The 21,392-nt window shown below is 57.2% G+C and overlaps 1 protein-coding gene across 3 annotated transcripts; it reads right to left on the bottom strand.

Annotated features, from left to right (window-relative positions):
* NAXD (NAD(P)HX dehydratase) lies at window positions 839-21,362 on the bottom strand. Of its 3 annotated transcripts, none has more exon segments than NM_001243422.1 (10): window positions 839-2,057; window positions 2,578-2,698; window positions 3,449-3,569; window positions 4,655-4,759; window positions 4,840-4,890; window positions 10,226-10,334; window positions 12,596-12,684; window positions 13,422-13,467; window positions 16,568-16,718; window positions 21,237-21,294. In NM_001243422.1, coding segments are annotated over 10 exon segments (990 nt in total). In that variant the 5' UTR covers window positions 21,283-21,294; the 3' UTR covers window positions 839-1,906.

The following is a 21,392-nucleotide window of genomic DNA, read 5'->3' as shown; positions in this document are numbered from 1 at the left end:
CCTGAGACCATGAGCCTGGCATGTTGGAGCCCTTCCGGGGGTCCTGGAAGGTATCAGGTTGGACCCCCTTTTAAACAGCTAGTTCTGGGGGTGCCAGCCTTTGCTGCCTGAGCCAAGGCTGCGGGATCAGGGCTGTGCTCACAAGGTGACCCGGGAGAGGACGCAGGTGTGATGGGATGGCACTCGCTGGCACCCCTGTTCTCTGGTTCCTCACCTGCTGCAGGTGGGGAGCTGCAGCATTCAGAGAACCAGCAGGAGACGGGGTGCCCCTCTTCCCTCAGCTCTCAGACCCTGGCCACCCTAATGTCCCCCAGCCGAGCCGACACCAACAGATGCTGCAGGCACAGCCTCGGGCAGCAGGAAGCGCCAGCTCAGCCCTGCCGTGGGCCAGCAGCCACCTGACCCTGGAAGGCAGGGGCTGCTCCTCGACAGACAGGGAACCTGTTCAGAAGCTGTCCTGCTAGAACCGACCCGCCTGCTGAGCAGCAGAGCAAAGACGGCAGGCCGGCCGGAGCCCGACCTGAGCACCGCACGCACATCTGTGCTGCTGGCCGGCAGGGTCCTCGGCTGGAGCTGGTGAGCACCGGGATTGTCAGGGACCCAGGGCGCAAGCCTCCGACTGGGGCCCTTCTAGCAAAGGGATTCAGGGCAGACCCGGGAGGTGTGACAGGTTTTATTTCCTGTGGAATTTCAGACTTACTCCTTTTACCAGTTTTGGTGCATGCTGGTGAAAACCATGCCACCAGGCAGATGGGCTTTTTTCTTCATCTCCGCGGTATCCGAGAGGTGGCCTGTGGACTAAGCTGAGTTCTGGCTATTAAAGGAAAACACACAAAACTCTTTGAAACAAACCTTTAATAGTCACCACGACGCAGGTGTGATTCTCCGAAGGCGAGAACGTCCCTGACGTGTTTTCTGGAGAAGTCCCCATACGATGATAGCGAAGCTTTTCTACACACAGACGTGAACTTACAGCGCTCACAGCTGTTTAAAGAAGGGCGCCTTCGGGGGAGGCGTCTGACCACAGCGCGGGCACCACGGCCCCGCCTGCAGAAGGCATCATCAAACGCAGTCAGAGGCTGCGCTGGGACCCGCCCCGCAGAGAAAGGCAACAGCAGAAAGTAACCCAGCCACCGAGACACCCTCCCCTCCTGCAGACAAGCACGCACGAGCTGACCCAGCAACGGGACGGGGACACTGCTCGGGCCTTGGCCTGTGGGAGCAGAGGGCCCTGGCGGCAGCAGGCAGGATGGCATCAGGACCCCATGAGGCCACCTCCACCAGACCCTGCGCTCGGAGCCTAGGTGCCCGCCAACCGTGTGACCTGTGCACAGACACACACAGGTGGGAGTGGGAGGCATCCCGGAGTCCCACCCAGCCCCATGCTTGGAGTCAGGGCCCCCTCACCTCCTCCTGTGACTTCCCAGGTGCCCCCAAAGGATTTCTAGGTTCCAGCAGACCACTGATTATCCCGAAATATTTCAATTAACCAAAAAGCCCATGCTTAATATTTCTGCCCAGGTACTTCCAACCTAATCACTAAACAGAAATGAGCTAAATGAATGGCACCACCTCCTTTGGGGACCTCAAGTTAGAAAGCACTGCGAATGAGGGTGGATTCCTCTGAGGGGAGCACCCGTCGAGGGGAGCCTCTCCTGTGGGAAGAAGCAGCGCTGCTGACCCTCGGCGGGCCGCCGCCTCCTGCGGTTCCCATCGTGCTTTTCTGACACGGCTGAGAAGCCAGGAAAGGTCGGGGTGCGTTGTTTCCCATCTTAACACCCCGCGTGCACGTGAGTCTGAGCCGAGTGCCGAGTCCCCAATGCCGATGCTGCCTCCATCCGCCTGCGCGGCCCAGACGCAGAGCCGGTGGGTTCCCGTGGGTGGGTTCCCGTCGGTGCGGGGCGGCTCAGTCTTCGAAGAGGCGGCTGAAGGCGGGCCCGAGCTCCGCAATCATGTCGGTCGTGGTGGTGGAGCGGCCGTGCTTCTGGAAGGCCTGGCGGCTGCACTGCCGCGTGAGAGCGCACGCGCCCAAGGCAGCCACGAGGAGGGAGCTGGGCCTGCAGGGGAGACGCTGACTGTCCCTCCTGTGGTCACCCTGGCACCCACGCTGGCAACTTGAAGCACGCCGTGCCTCCGGGGCAGGAGGCAGCTTTACGGCGGTTGTGGCAACGGTTCACCCCGAGGCTGGTGCCCTGACAAGAGGCCTATCAAATCCCCACCCACTGAGTAGACCCGGCTGGCCAGGCGCAGTCTCAGGGTTGAAGGACACTGGGGCACAGGGCCCTGGGGAGGTGCAGAGAGGAGGAGCCGAGGCCCAGCTCACTCAGGGCCCGCTGCCTTGGGGACAAAGTGCCACCTTTCAGGACAAGCTGACCCCGGCTTTAACGCCCTGGGGCGGCACCTGCAGAGGCGTGGTGGCCAGCGACGCCCTGGAGCCATCAGAGGGCCAAGCGAGCGCTCTGGTCTCACCCCCTGCCGGGATCTCTGCTGGGGCATTCCATCTGGAATGTTCCACACAGCTGCGTAGTGACTGCACACCCGCTGGAACAGGGCGGGACGACAGAAGATGTGACTCACCCATCTGTCTTGCTGGGGCCGGCCTGGAGGGCCCAGTGCACCAGGACGCCCAGGGAGCCCGACAGGAGGTCCCCCTGCCCCCCACACCTGCGGCTGCTGCCCTCGTGGCTGCACTCGAGCACTGTGGAGCGAGGGGGTGCGTTAGGGGGCTGCCCTACGTCCCCTTGGCCCCCCGCCACCAGGAGGCCACAGCAGGCAGAGGCCAGGCTGCCCCAGACCCAGCACCGAGGGACCTGTGGGGAAAGGTGGGACGGCAGGGCTAGGCTCCAGGGTGCCCACCCCACATTCTGCGAGCCACCCCGTGAGGGCTCGGAGGGGACCATCAGAACCGGGCCGTGACGAGAAGGTGCTACTGCTCGGAAAGCAAGCGTCTTGGGGCTGCTGCTCCGACTGTGCTGGAGTCCGGGGCCCCTCCCAGCCCCCAGAGCAGCGCAGGCGTCAGGGCCCCTCAGCGACGGTGCACCGCGTGCCCGTCCAGTGCGAGTGTGAGTGTGGTGTGTGTGTGTGAGTGCACAGAGGTGCCCCAGCACACCCGTCTGCTGCCCGACTCCCATGCCCCAGAACACTGCCGTGGCGGGAGGTCCCAGGAGCAAGCTTCACACGTGAGCCCTCTTAGGCGCCGCCACCAGCCTCCCCCGCTGGGCCACTCAGCCCCCGAGTCCCGCAGTCACACGCCGCACCCAGGGCTCCCGCACCGGCATCAGCTGCTGGTGTCCACGTGCCAGTCATTTTTCCAAGACAGAAGCAGGAGTCACACACTCCCACATGGCCTGCTGCGGCTGACAGGCTGACCGCGACATCCCTCTTTGGGTGGCACCTGTGTGCCCAGGGGTCCTCCTGGAGCTGGTGCCCGGCCCAGCCGCCCACTCACCCTGTGTGCCATCGGAGATCACATCCTGCTCCCCCTTCTGGACCACGGTGACGTTCCCCAGGGCCTGGCTGAGTCTCAGCACGGCTCCACGGCGGTCCCTGCCATCCAGGGGGTCTCCCAGCTACGACAGGACCACAGACAGTCGTCAGCAGACGTGGGCCGAGCCCGGCCGTCCTGCTCCCCTGACGCAGCCAGGGAACCCGCCCGGCCCCGCCAACGGCTGAGCTCCGGCCCCTGTGCGGAGACACGCTCTGTGCTCCAGCCCCCCAGGGAGTGCCAACCGGGGGCTCGGGGCGAAACCACTCCTGCCCCGACTGGTCCGAGCAGTCAGGGCTCAGGCCCAGTGCTCGTGAGGTTTCAGAGCTTGGCCCAAATGGCGCATGTCTGAATGAATGGACTGGGAGACAGAGGGACACTGGGCCTGAACACACAGCTGAACCTCGACACCAGTGTGAACCGTGGGCCCCCCTTACACGTGGATTTTTCTTCTTGTCTTTTTAGGGCCGCACCCACGGCACATGGAGGTTCCCAGGCTAAGGGTGGAAACGGAGCCACAGCCACGCAGGATCCGAGCCGCGTCTGCGACCTACACTACAGATCCCGGCAACGCCGGATCCTTAACCCACTGAGCGAGGCCAGGGACGGAACCCACGTCCTCACGGGTGCCAGTCAGATTCGCTTCCGCTGAGCCACGATGGGACTCCCGGCACGTGCGTTTCTCCCACAGTAAAAACGCCGCACGACACCACCCGGAGGTTGGATGGATCCTCGGACGCGGCACCCGGGGTGCGAGAGCCGCGCCGATGGAGCAGCCGCGTGGTGCAGGGCCCACGGTGAGTCACACTCAGGCCTCCGAGGGCGCGCAGGCTTCGGCACCCCCGCCGCCCACGCTGTTCGAGGGCCACCCGTACTTCCTCCTCTCGAACCCCAGGAGGCCGATTCCATGCCTGCCACGTTTACAGAGGTGACGACACAGGGCAGGGACGGAGTGACAGTGGCAGGAGGGGCGGGCTCCCCCGAGCCCACCACCCGCCCTCCCCGGTCTGACACACGGACTGCAGGACGCCCCGTGACCACATCACACGCACGTCCACCTGCCTCTTCCGTCTGTCCCTCAGGTGCCTGCAGGCCGAGCCGGGGCAGAAGCGCGGGGGCGATTCTCTCTCACACGCCCACCCGCCCGCCCCCGGGCGTCAGCACACTCACCACGGCCTCGGAGAGTCTGCTGAACTCCACGTGGTTGGGGGTGAGAACGGCCTTCTGGTAGCCTTGGACGAGGGCCGGCTCCTGCGCGATCAGCCACAGCCCGTCCTGCAGGCGAGGACTCCCGTTACTGCAGGGCCGCGGGGGCGCAGGGGCCGCGGGGGGCGCAGGGAGGCGGCCACACTCACCGCGTCGATGACGACGGGGACGCCCCTGGCCTTCGACGCTTCTAAAATGCCCTGGAAGAAACGAAACCCCACTGAGCAGCCAGCCCGGCTCCTCTCAGAAAAGCCAAGGGAAAACCCAGCAGCTCCTGAGGGACTTGATCAGGCCTTCAACCAACAGGCAGGAAACAATAAAGTAAACGCATGAAAGACAGAGAAGACCGTCCGTGAGGCGAGGCGCAGGCCCCCCGAGCACAGGAGCCCACGAGGGCGACCCTGAGTTGGCATCGCCAAATGGCCAGCGGCTCCCGACCCTCGGGCCAGGAGGTGGGAATTCCGTGACTCCTCGGTTTTGCTCTATTTCTCACAGTAACACTTCCTGTGTTTTAAGTAAGTGACCGCAGGAGTTCCCGTTGGGGCGCAGTGGAAATGAACGTAGCATCCGTGAGGACGCAGGTTCGATCCCCGGCCCCACTCAGTGGGTTAAGGATCCGGTGCTGCCGTGAGCTGTGGTGTAGGCCAGTGGCTACAGCGCCGATTCCACCCCGGGCCTGGGAACCTTCCTGTGCTGCGGGTGTGGCCCTAAGAAGACTAAATAACCACAGCAATAAACAGAATCACTTCTCTCTGAAAGGCTGCACTAGCTTTGGGGAGTTTTGCTTAAAAACCACACAGGGCCCACGGATACGTGTTTCTTGAGCAACGTCATTGCTCTGCCCGCCCGCTCTGGGTTTGGTGCTCCTGTTAGAACCAATCGGCCTTTGCCGGATCCGACTTTCCTAAGTTCTCACAGAGACAGCGGCGTGGAGTGAGTGTCCAAACCTGACGAGTGTGAATACGCGACACACTGACCGACGGGACAGGAGCAGCGCCACACAACGCGTGACTGGGGCCTCCGGGCTTTGCCCACAGGGCCCGGCACATACAACCTGCCACGTCCCCTGTCTGCAAGGACGGTGCCATCAGCACAGGCAGGGCCACCAGCCGGACAGCAGTCCACTCCCCTCCTAAGAGGGCTGGAGAAAGGAGCAGCGGGGCACCTCCAGCAATGAGCCGGGGGGCGGCCGCAACAAGGAGCATGCCACCCATGAGCCGGGGGCAAGGGGCGACAGCCCCCAGGGCAGACACACCTAGGGGAGACGCCCCTCACCAGCCCCCGGAGAACCGCGCAAGCAGCTCTCCAAAACCCCAAGGTCCACACTGTGTGGAGGGACTCGCAGCCTGCGTTCTGCCAGCTCCGTCCAGGCCTGAGCCAGAGGAGTCCGTCTCCACCCGACGGGAGAACTGGAAGCCTCCCTTCTGCGGGGACCCAGCCCCCAACTAAGGCTAAAAAGAGCCCCCAGTTCCCGGTCGTGTGTCTCACGCAGTGGTCAGATTCTGTTTTCAGCTTTGGCCGCTTCGAGCCCCCTGGACCCCTCTCCGTGCAGCTCCAGATGCCTGCGGAGGCACAGCCTGTGCGAGGCCCCCACAGTAACGTGCCCGGTGGGTGGCAGCTGCCTGCTTCCCTCTGCAGCTCAGACGCTGTCATTCGGCATCTCCGCCTGAACACACGAGTTTCTATGCATTTCCGCTAAAGAGAAAGCCCCCAAAGAAACACAGCGATGGTCAAGACGGCCCCAGCAGAGGAAAAAAGCGGTCAACCACCAAAACGAACCAGTTAACGACACTACAGTGCAGGACGACGCAGCTGTTAAAAATAACGAGCAGCTACCTGCACGTTCTGCCGAGAACAGAACAGGCTGCCCGAGAGCACCGACCCTACATTCTGGATCCAGAAACGGGCCCAGCGCCGGCCTATGAACCGAAACTCCGTGTTGCTAAGACAGCAGTGATCCCAGAGGTCCGAGCTGACCCCGACCAGAACCCCAGCTGCCTGCTCTGCACCTGACATGCTGAGCCTAAAGCTCACGGAAGCACACGGACCCAGAAGAACCAAGACAATGCTGGGAAGAACAAGGCCGGAGGACCCAGGCTGTGTGAGGTCGGCACTCACTGCACACAGCTACAGTGTCAGGACCCTGTGGGTGACGGGCACAGGGACAGCCATTCAGACCTAGAGGTGAGAAGGCAGAGCCCAGAAACAAACCCTCCATGGAGGCAACTCATTTTCAACACGGATGCCAGACAACCCACTGCGGCCGAGAAGTGATGGGACAACCGGACGTCCACTTGCAAAAGCCGAAGACTGGACCCTTCCTCGTATCATACGTGTCAACTCAGGACAGACCACAGACGAAAGCCCGCAAAAGAAATCACGGAATGGAGCTGCCACTGAGGCTCAGCAGGTTAAGGCCCCGATGCAGTGTCCATGAGGACACAGGTTCCATCCCTGGCCTCACTCAGGGGGTTAAGGATCCAGGGTTGGCCCAAGCTGAGGTGGAAGTCACAGATGCAGCTCAGATCTGGTGTTGCCATGGCTGCGGCCAGGCCGGCAGCTGCAGCTCCGATTTGACTATATGCCACAGGTGCAGCTCTGAAAAGAAGAAAAAGGAAATACAGAAACACAGCCCCCACCTTCTCAGGTAAGACACCAAGAGCATGAGCAATAAGGGAGTACCCACTGTGTCTCAGCAGTAACGAACCCGACGAGAGTCCATGAGGATACGGGTTCGATCTCTGGCCTCATTCAGTGGGTTAAGGATCTGGCGTCGCCGTGAGCTGTGGTGTAGGTCACAAATGAGGCGGCCTGGATCTGGCGTTGCTGTGGCTGTGACACAGGCCAGCAGGTGCAGCTCCCATTCAGCCCCTAGCCTGCCTCCACATGCTGCACATGCAGCCCTAAAAAAGGCAAAAAAAATTTTTTTTAAATAAAAGAAAAAGACAAATTTTAAATGGGAAAAAAACATGAATAGATCCTTCTCTAAAGACCCACCAGCGGCCAAAAGCACATGAAAAAATCGCGACATCATTAGCGTGAGGGAAACGTAAACCACTCCACTCCAGAGTGAGCAGGACAAGCACCGGACGGCGTGTGCAGAACCGAGGCCGAGGCGGCGGCCGCTGCGGGTGGAAGGGACCTCTGCACAGACAGCCCGGCAGCTCCTCCGAAGGCGAGACCAGCTGTTCTGTGACCAGCCCTCCCGCAGGCGTCTCCCCACGGAAATCAAAGTCCACAGAGACCGCGTGGGCAGGGTTCAGAGCAGCCCTCTGCGCGAGAGCAGCACGTGTGAACGGCCCAGACGCCACCAGGCAGCGAGGGGACCTCGCCACTCGATGGAATGAAGAGCAACGACACGACGTGAAGCGCCGATGCCCAGAGCAGGGATGAGCCCTGAAAGACTGGGTGAACAGAACGCCACCCCCTGTGCGATCCTACTTCCACGAAAGGTCCAGAACCCGCAAACCCACTGAGACAGAAAACAGACCCATGGCCGCCGGGGGCGGGGGCTGAGAAGGACAGGGAGCAACTGCTAGCGGGTGCGGTTTCTTCTGGGCGATGAAAATGCTCTAAAGTTGTGGTGATGGCTGCAAACTCCACAAATACACCAGCGCCACTGAACTGCACAGAGTGAACTGCGTGGTGTGAAAAGTCTCCTCAATGAAACTGTCAAAGAAGAAAAGCAATAGTTTACTTGCTTCGTGACCACCTCAGGGATGTGAGCTAATTTCTCCAGGATTCAGTTTCCTCCTGGAAAAACAAGAAAGAGAAGTCCCTCTGGTCGGGCTGTTGAACAGATCAGACCAGACCGCGAATTCCCTCCGAAAACCTCTGCTGAGTGCCTGCTCCGTGAAGCAAGTGGGAGCGGAGAAACACGAGCACGGGGCCAACGGGCTGGGACCCAGGACACGCTCCAAAATGCCGGGGGTTCTCTCGAGACCACGACGGCTCCTTCACACGCCCAAGGAGGGTCCACAACACGTGTGGGGACGTGCGCCCGGCGGTCTGGGCCCCGAAGGGCGGTGGACACACGCTCACCTGCACACTGCACGGTGTTGTTTTTAAAAAGGTAACCATGAAATTGTTTATTATGAACTTACAAGTCAAAGAAAAACACCTGAAGCACAGAGAACTCTAGCTCTTTTCACCTTAAATTCACACGAATCTCTTTTGCTCTGTAGGGCCGCATCTGTGGCACATCCTGGTTCCCAGGCTAGGGGTCCAATCTGAGCTGCAGATGCCAACCTACGCCACAGCCAGGCAGGGTCCGAGTCACGTCTGTAACCCATAGCAGAGCTCACAGCGATGCCGGATCCCAACCCACGGAGTGAGGCCAGGGATCGAACACACATCCTCGTGGACACTAGTCGGGTGGATAACTAGCAGGATGTGCCTGAGATGTGTCCCAGGAGAGTGACACGGGCAGTGTCGGAGGACGCTGGGCAGCAGAAACACGCAGAACGTGGGGTGGCGTGCCATCCAAGCTTTCGGTGTCCCTGCTCCCAGGGGGTGTTTTACTCCAGTTCAGCATTATCATTTTTTTCTTTTTAACGGCTGCACTTGTGGCACCTGGACCAGGCCAGGGACTGCATCTGAGCTGCGGCCATGCCAGGTCCTTCACCTACTGCCCCACAGCAGGAACTCCCGGTTGCACCACCTTCTATCAGGGCAGGTACAAAACGGAGCTTCCGTGCTAAAGAACAGCCTAAGTGAGCAGTGAAGAGCCAACGCGCACACGTGCGGGGGTGAACTAGGGCCCCTGCCCACCTCCGCATCGCCTAGCGCCCAGCTGCACTGGTTCCAGCTGACAAGGACAGAGGGGACAGAAGAGAGTGCAAAGCCAGCAAAACATCAGGCCTGCGGGGCCAAGGCCCAGGGTTTTCTAGACCCAAGGAGGACTCGAGGTCAGAGAAGCACCAGGTTAAGACATCAACTCGACAGGGGCTCTCAAGAGGCCGCAGCTGAGGACACAAAGCTCGAACCACCGAAATACCTTTTGCGCTTCTATCTAAATGCAAGAGAGACACCGTTCCAGTAACTCCCAGAAGTGTCCTCTCCCCGAGTCATCTGTGACAGCAACCCGCTGTCCCATGCAAAGCACGACACAAGCTCGGCTCTCAGTGACCCCCTGGGGCAGGGGGGCCTGCCAGTCGAGCAAGCTGCCAGGTGCCCAGCACAAAAGGGTCTGGCTAGGAGGTGAATGTGAGCCTGGCCCCTGCTAACACTGCTCAGCCAGATGCTGGGGCCCCATCTCGTCAGGTCCCACGGTGACTTCCTCTGGCCACTGCACCCAAGAGCCAGCACCCCGGAGGAAAGGCGTTCACCCGGCGCGGCCCAGTTCTTAAGCGCATCACTACCTTCTCGCCTCATTCCTCCTCCCTCCCCCAGGCCAAGCTCCAGCCACCTCAGCATCCCTAGGCAGAGGCACAAGAGCAGACCACAGAACACGCGAGAAAAATGCTTCTGCTGGGACGTCCCCATGTCCACGAGCCCAGTCTGTGGGAAGAGGCAGTGCACATGCCTACGTGGTACCTTGACGTTTTCCAGGAGGACGTGGTCTCTGCCTAAGCCAGGCCCCACGACCAGGGCGTGCAGGCGGGGCAGCCACTCTCCCACGGCGCGGGCGGCATCGGGGCTGTCACTGACGAAGGAAAGCAAGGGTCAGCCGGTTACTTAGTCTGTTGCGTTTACCTGTTCACTTTGTTAAAGCACACAGACGGTTCCCGATCCCCCCGCCCGCCCCCGTCCTTGTTCCAGGACCCACCACAGACCCGTCTAGTTGTCAACATCCAGCTGCCCTCGAGAGCGTTCTGCTCAGTGAGGTAAGTCAGAGTTGGACACACAGCACGGGATCCCTCTCACGTGCGGAATCTTCAAAACCAACAAAACTAACCACCCCAAACACAAAACCGAGCTCACGGATACAGAGAGGAGGTTGGCAGCTGCCAGTGGGGCGCAGAGGAGATGGGAGAAGGGGTCTAAATTTGTAATTTTTTATAAAAGTAACAGAGCACCAACTCAGGCTACAATGTGGACAGACTTCGAAGACATGAAACCCAGTGAAAGATCCAAGAGACCGCGCGGCGTCTGATTCCGCCCATGTGACGTGTTCCCAAAGGCAACGCTGCAGGAACAAAGCCCCCTAGACGCTGCCTGGGGCTGGGGCGGCAGCGGGGGAGTGTCTGTCTTTGGGTGGCCGAGTGTTCTAACACGGGACGCGGTCAAGGCAACCGCCTGGTAAAGGCAGCAGAAGTCACTGCACAAATAACCGCTCGGTGACGCCGCTGGTGACACACACACGGAACAGCAGGCGGTGCAATGGCGACAGACATCACTGTTCAGGGAGTTGCCGGGGACCCGAGGTGGCTGAAGGTGCAGGGGCCGCCGGCCGTCTGAGGGGACCTGGGGGCCTTGGGACTGAGGGGCGACGGTTCAGGAGGACAGGGAGGATGCGCAGCCCACCTCCAGACCCAGTGGCTAAAGGGACAAAGGACAGCCATCTCCAGGTAGGAGGCTGCAAGGGAAGCCACCCGCTCTGGGGACACAGACAGGGAGGAGCAGGCACATGGCGATACGCCAGAGCCACAACCCACTGAGCGAGGCCAGGGACTGAACCTGCAACCTCATGGTTCCTAGCCGGGTTTGCTAACCACTGAGCCATAACGGGAACTCCCAGATGAGCCTCTTAAAACAGAAATGCTCGGAACTGCCACCGCGGCTCAGCTGAAACAAATCTGACCAGTATCCATGAGAACACAGGTTCGATCCCAGGCCTTGCTTAGTGGGTTAAAGATCCAGCGCTGCCGTGAGCTGTGGTGTAGGTTGCAGCTCGGATCCCGTGTTGCTGCGGCTCTGGTGCAGGACAACGGCTGCAGCTCTGATTGGACCCATAGCCTGGAACCTCCACATGCCATGGGTGTGGCCCTAAGAAAAAATGCAAACGCTCAAAGGCTGTGTCAGAACAGGTGGGCTGTGAGATACAAGGAGAGGCCGAGTGCCATGAGGCCACCCAGGGTGAGGGCCCAGTGACTTGTCATCAGCCAGGTGGGGGCGCTGGGGGGTGCCCAGAGGTGGGTTTGGGGAGTGTTTTCAGCAGTCTGATAGGCATGCAGACAGACGTGGCTAGTGGGCATCAGACAGGAGGGGGGTGGTCAGATTAGCCTGTCTGGCGTCATCAGCGTGAGGTTCCCAGGCTAGGGGTCGAATCGGAGCTACAGCTGCCAGCCTCCGCCACAGCCACGGCAACACCAGATCTGAGCCGCATCTGTGACCTACACCACAGCTCCCGGCAACGCTGGCTCCTTAACCCCCTGAGCGAGGCCAGGGATTGAACCCGCAACTTCATGGTTTCTAGTTGGATTCGTTTCTGTTGTGCCACAACAGGAACGCCACACACGTGGCTTTTAAACTGAATCAAAATTACGCCCTCAGTTCCCACACCCTGCTGGGCACATTTCAGGCCAGGGTCCTGCACGTCACCCAGGAGCTTCACCACAGAAAACTCCAGGGCACAGAGCTGCCTGCAGAGGAAGCTGCCCGGAGAGCAGGGGCCTGTGGCTGCCCCTTAGGTGCTGTCCCCATGGAACCCAGGACTGGGTCTGGCACCTAAGCTTGCTGAGCAAGCAACTGGTCGTTACTGCCCACAGCCACCCGGCGTGGCTCAGCCGAGGGCAGGCCCCCAACCCCTCCTGGATGGGGGACCCTCTGGGATTGCAGCCTGGGCCCAGACCTCGGCCACACTGTCACACGGCGGACAGTCTGCTTCCTTCTGCCCCCAGGCAAGGGCTCATCACAGTCTCACTTCTGCCGAGGGGACCCACCCACCAAGTCCCCGAACCGCGGCCGCTTCCCAGCGACCCGGGAGAGTGGCAGCAGGCCCCGCTCCCAGGCAGCCCCACTCACAGAACCGGGTGGACAATCAGCTCCGGGCTGTAGGACTTGATCACGGGCGCGGCCTCCTGGGTGCAGAACACGTGGGAGAGATCCGCGCCCTGAGGAACAGAGGACACGACTCAAGGCGGGACTTGCTCACAGACACCCAGAGCAGGCGAGGCTCTGGCTTGAGCATCCAAGTCACCACGAAAGAAAAGAGCCCCCAGCTGCACTTTCCCTGCAGCTGGGGAGGCCAGCAGCAGAGGCAGCGAAAGACCTGGAAGGAAAGGCGGGCTTGCCCCCCAAGGGGCAGGTGCCCCGCCCAGCCGGCACCACCAAGAGGTCCAAAGGGAGCAGCGCAGCCCGGGACACAGCCCACCTCCCCGTCCCTGTGTCCCCGGGCCTTCAGGACTTAATCAGGCAACTGCCAAGGCTAAAAGACTCCGACTGCCTCGCAAGGACTGCAAACGCAGCAGGGGTCACAGCGGTGAGGTGCAGTTCCTTCTTCTTTTCAGAGCCGCACCTGTGGCATGTGGAAGCGCTCAGGCTAGGGGTCAAATCAGAGCCACAGCTACCAACCTATGCCACAGTGGCCTGGCACTGTCACTGCTGTGGTGTGGATTTGACCCCTGGCATGGGAACTTCTACACGCCTCCGGCTCGGCCAAAAAAAATAAAGAAAACAAGTCCCACTCCACGTTACTCTATGGTGGTGCAAGAGGTCAGGGTAGATTTAAAGGCACGACCACCCAAAGATATTATTTACATTTCTATCCAAAACATCTGCTTCAGTCCTATTTAAGTAACCCAACTATTTCCTAGAAAAATCCTAAAAAAAAAGCTCTACGTAAACTTACCACCTTGAGAGCCGAGATTGCTGCAAAATAGGGGGCTCCCGTGTACCTGAAAAGAACATATTCACAGTCAAAAACTTTGCAGCACGAGGCGAACACACCAGGCTCATCAATAAATCACACGGCGCCCGCACAGGGCCCGCCCTCGGGCCGCTCAGGACCTGGTCCAGGGGACACAGGTCAACCCAGAGAAGCCGAGCTTTCCCAGAGGCCTCCGCACCACGTCAGAGAGGCAGGTCCTGGCTCCAGGCCCAAGGCCGCGCTGCAGTGCATTATGTCCAAACTGAAGGCTTAAGGGGGTCACACAGAGGTCAGACTGTACATTTATAACATACGCATATTTACTGTACATCACCTGGGCCTCAATAAAACTGTTAAAAAGGAAGTTCCCATTGTGGCTCAGCGGTGACAAGCCCGACTAGTGTCCATGAAGATGTGGGTTCGATCTCTGGCCTTGCTCTGCAGGATAAGGATCCAGCATTGCCATGGGCTGCAATGTACATCGCAGACGTAGCTTGGACCCTGCGTCGCTGTGGCCGTGGTATAGGCCGGCAGCTACAGCTCTGATTCAACCCCTAGCCTGGGAACTTCCATATGCCGCGGGTGTGGGCCTAAAAAAGAAAAACAAACAAAAAAACCACTGCTGAACACCCCCCCCCAAAAAAAATCCTGTTAAAAAATTAATCTCCTAGTATAAAATAGTTCAGCAAGATTTCTATCAACTAAACCAAAGCCAAACCAAACCAGGAGTTCCTACTGTGGCCCAACGGGATCGGCGGTGTCTGGGGAGTGCCGTGACAGAGGTTTGACCCCCAGGCCGGCACAGTGGGTTAAGGATCTGGCACTGCTGCAGCTGTGGATTAGGCTGCAACTGTGGCTCAGATCTTATTCCTGGCCCAGAAACTCCGTATGCTGCAGGGCAGCCAAATAAGAAAAAAAAAATTTTCCACAGCAGGAAAAATCGATTAGAAAACATGACATCATCATGGAGCGCCCGTCATGACTCAGCAGCAACCAACCCGACTAGTATCCATGAGGACACGGGCTGGAACCCTGGCCTTGCTCAGTGGGTCAAGAATCTGGTGTGAGCTGTGTGTAGGTCGCAGATGCGGCTCAGATCTGGCATTGCTCTGTCTGTGGTGTAGGCCAGCAGCTTAGCAGCTCCGATTTGCCACCTAGACTGGGAACCTACATATGTTGCAGGTGCGGCCCTAAAAACAAAAAAAGACAAGAAAATATGACACCATCTAAAATATCAGCAAAACCCATAAAATACCTAGGAATTAACCTCATAAAAACGCTTCTGGGGAAAACGTTAAAGCCTCTAAGAGATGTACACTTGATGGCTTAATATTATAAAGATGACACTTCTCTCTGCACAACAGACACAGAAAGCACTTCTTCTTTTTTTTTTTTTTTGGCTTTTTGCTATTTCTTGGGCCGCTCCCGCGGCATATGGAGGTTCCCAGGCTAGGGGTCCAATCGGAGCTGTAGCCACCGGCCTACGCCAGAGCCACAGCAACGCGGGATCCGAGCCGCGTCTGCAACCTACACCACAGCTCACGGCAACGCCGGATCGTTAACCCACTGAGCAAGGGCAGGGACCGAACCCGCAACCTCATGGTTCCTAGTCGGATTCGTTAACCACTGTGCCACGACGGGAACTCCAGAAAGCACTTCTTTATCAGAAATGCACACGGATGCGTCTAAGAGAAAAATGCGACACCATCTGAACAAGGCTGGGGATCCGCTAGTGAGGACGACAGGTGGGCTGTAAGCCAGGGGAAAACCAAAAATACAAGCTGGAGGTTTCAGAAGACCGTGGGTTTACCCGAGGCATCTGCAGAGAGACAGGGCGCTGGAAGCAATCACGGACCACAGCCCCTGGACAGGCTGCGCCCCAAGGAGCGGGACCTGCCCCCACGGGCAACAGTGAGGGGGGGCCTCAGCCGGCTGGGGCGTGGGGACAAACGAGAAGAGACCTGCACACCTCCTTCTGCGTTCCCCCGACTGCTCGGCCACGCCTGTGACCAGGCTGTAAAGTCACAGCAAGCACAGCAAGAAAACCCGCGACCTTGCCATCAAAGAGAGACTGTAAGTCCCATGTCGACTCCAGGGGTGAAGCGTTTCACTAACCCCAAATGGCAAACCTGCTCAGCGCAGGCCACACGTGCGACCTCCTCTCCAGAGCAGAGCCACCCACTCGCCAGACATGGCAAAGGCCAGCGCAGGGGACACACGCTCACCCCAAAACACGACTATCAAAAGACATACACACCCCTCGTTTAGGAGAGGCAGTCATAGTCATACCGGGTGGATACACTCCAGCCACTCATCGGTTACAATAAACACACATGCTGCTTAACCACACGCTCGACTGTGGAAAATACAAGGGTAGGCAAAAAGCACAGAAACGAAAGAGAAAAGCAGCAGACACTGAAAGGTAACGCCAAGTCAAAGGCAGTAGTGTCGTTTATAAGCAAGGACAGACTACAAATCCTGTGTATCAAACTAGCAGCAAAATACATAAAACAAAAAACAGGGTAGCAGGGCCACAAACCTAGGAATATCCCCAAATGACAAAGTAAACCAGGCAGATGCTCAGGGTCTTATGATCTTACAACAGTAACACAAGGTTCGGAGTTCCTGCCTTGGCTCAGCGGCAGCAAACCCAACTAGCATGGACCTGGGTTCGATCCCTGGCCCCGCTCAGTGGGTTTTGGCTGCAGCGTTGCCGTGAGCTGTGGTGTAGGTTGCAGACCTGGACTGGCTCCCACGTTGCTGTGGCTGTGGCGAGGCCAACAGCGGCAGCTCTGATTTGACCCCTAGCCTGAGACTTTCCATTTGCCTCAGGTGTCGCCCTTAAAAAAAAGAAAAAAAGGAATACAGGCTTCCAGCAGTGAGCGCTGTCAAGAGAGCAGAGAACGAGAGTAGCCTCGTCCTCAGAACACAGGCACTGGCACACGCCAGGGACCAGCTCAAGTAGGGCCCCCGGCTTTCTTTCCCTCTCAATCAGAAGTTCGCCACTGAAAAGGGCTGAGTGTCATAACCTCAGGGTCCAACCAGACAGACAGACGGATGACAGGCAGGTAAAGAGCCGGGTAACGGAGACTGACAGTCCAGACACAAACGCCCGCCACGTCACTTACTCTCGGCAGCCTCCGACCACGCCTATCCTCCCGTCTTGCCCTTTGTGCTTCTTGGTGGTTAGAGGAGGGATGATGTTTCTCACCAACTGTAAAGTATTTTCCATATCCTTCACTGAGTGTGCTTTATGCAGCGAAAATGCTCTTTTTAAAACTGAAAAACAGGAAAATGATAATCAGAAAATTAAAAATCTATCAGCATATATAAAAAATAGACTTAAAATGCCCCATTAACCAAAATACTTCCCAAAGCTGACTTAATATGAATGCCACAGATTTTTACCCAATGGTTTCACTATTTCATTTCTGTAAGCAAATGACATTCAGAAATAACGCGAATACATGTTGCATGTATAAGATTTTCTTTGAGGGAGTTCCCGTCGTGGCACAGTGGAAACGAATCTGACTAGGAACCATGAGGTTGCGGGTTCAATCCCTGGACTCGCTCAGTGGGTTAAGGATCTGGAGTTACCGTGAGCTATGGCGTAAGTTGCAGACATGGCTCGGATCTGGCGGTGCTGTGGCTCTGGTGACGGCCAGTGGCTACAGCTCTGATTCGACCCCTAGCTTGGGAACCTCCATATGCCGTGGGAGCGGCCCTAGAAAAGACAAAAAGACCAAAAAAAAAAGATTTATTTTGAGATGTAGCAGGTATCTTGGAAGCCTACTTAACTGTTCAGAAAGATTTTTGCTTTTGTTTTAATGGCCAGGTCCCAGGCCAGGGACTGGCTCTAAGCCACAGTGCGACCTATGACCTACGCTGCAGCTGCAGCAATGCCAGATCCTTTAACGCACTGCTGAGCCAGGGGGAGGACTGAGCCTTCGCCTTCGTGACCACCCAAGTCACTGCAGGCAGGTTCTGAACCCACTGCACCACAGCGGGAACTCTGCAAGTCTTTTTAACCGCACTGCTGCTTAGTGCACTGGACTGTCTATTCAAGTCAGACAGGTTCATGCTGTTCCCAATTTCGCTTGCTAGTCATGGTTCCAACACTCAATTAGACGCTAATCAACCTGGAAACGGCACTCTAAAGAACACATCTCGAAGTTCCCATCGTGTCAGCGGAAATGAATCTGACTGGTATCCAAGAGGACACGGGAACCATGAGGTTGCAGGTTTGATCCCTGGCCCTGCTCAGTGTGTTAAGGATCCAGTGTTGCCATGAGCTGGGGTGTAGGTCACAGACGCAGCTTGGATCTGGTGTGGCTGTGGTGTAGGCAGGTGGCTACAGCTCCAATTCGACCCCTAGCCTGGGAACCTTCGTATATCGAGGGTGCGCGCCCCCCCCCCACAAAAAAACCAGTTCTTACACTGGTTCAAAGTGATATTTTAAAAGAGTTTGATCACTGTGTCTATAAACAGCTAATTTTATTTTTTAAAAACAGCTAATTTTAATTGGCCTGTCTTGAAAAACTTTTTTTTTTTTTTTGCTTTTTAGGGCCATACCTGCAGCATATGGAAGTTTCCAGGCTAAGGGTCGAATCAGAGCTGAGCTGCCGGCCTACACCATGGCAACACAGGATCTGAGCCTCATCTATGACCTACACCACAGCTCAGGGCAATGCTGGTTCCTTAACCCGTTGAGTGAGGCCAGGGATCAAACCTGTGTCCTCATGAATACTAGTCGGGTTTGTTATTGCTGAGTCACAATGGGAACTCCTGGAAAACTTCCTGGGTTTTATGTTCTGCCATATTATTTAAAAGAACTCAGCTGTGAGAGAAATGCTATGTTCTGCAGACCCCAATGGATGAGTAGATAATAGATAAACTGTGTATTTTCTCCAGAATTAAAGGATCTTTGCCAATATGAACAATATTGTCACCAAAAAAAAGGCACCCAACATTTTTATCCTTCCGGTTACCCTAGCCTCTGGGAAAAACTAGGTGTGAGTCACGAGTTCAAGGGGAGACCAGAGGCTGCCTCGGCCCATGTGGTGAAACAGCTTTATCGCCGTAACACTCCCACGGTTCTACTCTTCACCCGACAGAATTACTCATGTAGTTTCCTTAACGAGTAGATGAAAAATGCCTCCTTAGCTGACAGATGAGAGGCTTAGACCCCAAGATGTAAAAGAATATTAACCACCACCCATCCAAGTACCACTCCCCTTTCTTCCAGATCAGAATAGGATGAAAACTTGAACAGAACTACTGTAACCCTTCGGCCACAAAAAGGCACAAGACTGGCTCAATGATCGGTCCAGCCGCTGACTGCTCTGCTCCAGCCCACGGTCCAACCCGACGGCCAGGCCACCTGGGCACATCTGAGCTAAAAAAGCAACCAGCTCTCAACTCAACCTCCGCAGGCCCACCTGCACCCCAACCAAATTCCCTGCCGCACCCTGTCTCTTCCTGGAAGAGCTGTGGGACAGGAAGCCCAGCTCTTACAGTCAGACTGCAGCCCACTGGCGAGCTGTGTGTGTGGGCATGAAGGTGTTTACCGTGAATCTGTTTCTAACTTGAACATACCCAGTAGAATAAGACTGGTCAATACAAGAATATCAGGAAATGGTCACTCCTTCAAATGCCCCGGAACAATAAAGACAGTTGCTTTTCAAAGTCTAGAAACTGTAAAGACAAAATCTAAACGTACCAGTCGCTCAAGGATCCTTCTGGGTCCCTACAATGTCTTGGGTTTATTAGGTACCATCGTGTTAATCTAAGCACCATCACACACAAGCATCCCTAAGACGACCCCCCTCTACCTGTGCCTCCTTACGAACCTGTGACTGGGTTAAGGGCTGGACTCTCGCCCTTAACCACTTCGAACAGAGTTTGGCACAGAATAAGCGGGTCTCAAAGGAAATGAATCTGACTGAGGACATGGGTTCAATCCCTAGCCTTGCTCAATGGGTTAAGGATCCAGTGCTGCAATAAACTGTGGTGTAGGTTGCAGATGCAGCTCAGATCTGCTGTGGCTGTGGTGCAGGCTGGCAGCTGCAGCCAATTAGACCCCTAGCCTGGGAAGCTCCATATGCCGGGGGTGCGGCCCTAAAAAGACACGCACACACAAAAAAGAAAAAGCCACTCAGGGAATGTCTGATAAATTAGTGGCTTCCTGGTTCACTCTCTTCATGGGCAGCTAGTTTAGCCTTTTACAGGCAGGAAACCGAGGCCCAGAGAGACAGACTGGTGAAGATGCCATGATTAGGGATGAATAAGCCAGGGCAGGAGACAACAATTCACCAAAACGCTGCCATTTTCAGGCAAAAAAAAAAAAATATATATATATATATTTTTTTTAAATCAAATATACCACCCACTAAAAGACAAGTGAAATCCTTCTCATATGCCTTCTGAAACCAATTTGGAATGTGGGGGAAAAAAACACTGCTGAGAAGCACAGCATTTTAAGCTTTAATTGGAATTGTACGAATGCAAGGTGCAATCCACACTGCTAGCCTGCATCCGGCCGGTAACATTCACCTGAGAACCCTTAGCGAAAGGGCCAAAGGCCAATTAAAAATTTTCCCTACACTCCACAGAGAACCAAGTTTCAGCTGGCTAACTGACACCATCTGGGCTTAACCACAGAAACAAATACTAAGTGTAAACATCAAAGTTCTGAAGGATAAAAAGGCCATGACAAGAGGCAACTTAAAATTTGTCCCATTAGGTAATGTCTTCACACAATTCTGAATCTGGAAGAACAGGGCAAACCTGTCTGGTTTTTGTTTGTTTTCAACAAGTGCAGCTGAGGGGCGTTAAACAGATTGCGTCACCGTGGGCTGTTTTCTAGAACCTCTCACACCTTTCGGTGATAACAAGGTTTCTGTGCCAAAGGTGCTTTCAATTCCTGGGAAGGGTAACTCCTTCGGAACAGGTTACAGCAATCTTTAAATTAACTGAGATGCCCTAAAGCTGGGACAGGAAAGTCCGTAATCTGGAGTTAGACTTGTTTTTCGGCCCAAGTTTAGCAAGCCAGTCTGGTAATGAAAGCTCCAGCGGACTCACAGAGACATCTTGCTAAATAATCACACGATGTGAATGTAAGGCAAACAGCCACCAATAAAATATCTCCAAACTGGTGCGACTGTGCTCAGTGCGGAAGCAGAGGGACCCCTCAATGCTCCTCAAACCCCCTGAAACTAACGACAGTGCCAAAGGACAAACCCCCAAAGCCCCCAACAGTTACCTGCCGCCTTGCCTCTGAGAAGGACCGCAGCAAAAGCGCATTTTACCATTTAGCTACCTTCTGGCTGGGACCCTGGCTCGGCGCCTGCCTGCGTTACACGGAGGGAAAGCAGCAGCCTCTCCCTTCCGTGGCGAGCAGCGAGCTAACAGCGCGCTGGCTACTTAGCGGCCTGAGAGGTCCGCGGTCTCACATCACAGGGCGAGGGAGAGGAAAGCCACCCTCCGGGCTCCACGTCGGGCGCGCTCGTCCCGTTTACGCCTCAATTCTTCCCCCACCGTCCGCCCTACTCAGCAGCCAAGGCCGAGACGGGGGCCTCGGGGTCCCTCGGTCAGCCCTGCACCTGCGGCTCCCGCGACCCCGGCCCCAGCGCGGCGCCTCCCGCCCGGACCAGCGGCCCCCCGCCGAGTACCTGCGTCCAGCGGCGGCCCGTAGAGCACGAGCGCGGCGGAGAGCACCGCGACCACGGCGGCGCCGGCGACCGCAGCCCCGGCCCCCGCCCGGGTGGCCATGCCCCGGAAGGCCCGAGTCGCGCTTACCTCGCCCGCAGCCGCGGACCGCCGCGCAGCCAGCCCCCACAGCCATCGGCGGACTTCCGGTCTCCCGGCAGCCCCCGCGCCCCACGGGCCCCACAGCCGTGGGCGGCTTCCGGTCTCCCGGCCGCCCCCGCGCCGCCGCCGGAAATGGGCTCCCAA

Source organism: Sus scrofa, chromosome 11, assembly GCF_000003025.6.
Source record: "Sus scrofa isolate TJ Tabasco breed Duroc chromosome 11, Sscrofa11.1, whole genome shotgun sequence".
NCBI lineage: Eukaryota > Metazoa > Chordata > Mammalia > Artiodactyla > Suidae > Sus > Sus scrofa.
This window is presented reverse-complemented; position numbering and strand designations above follow the sequence as displayed.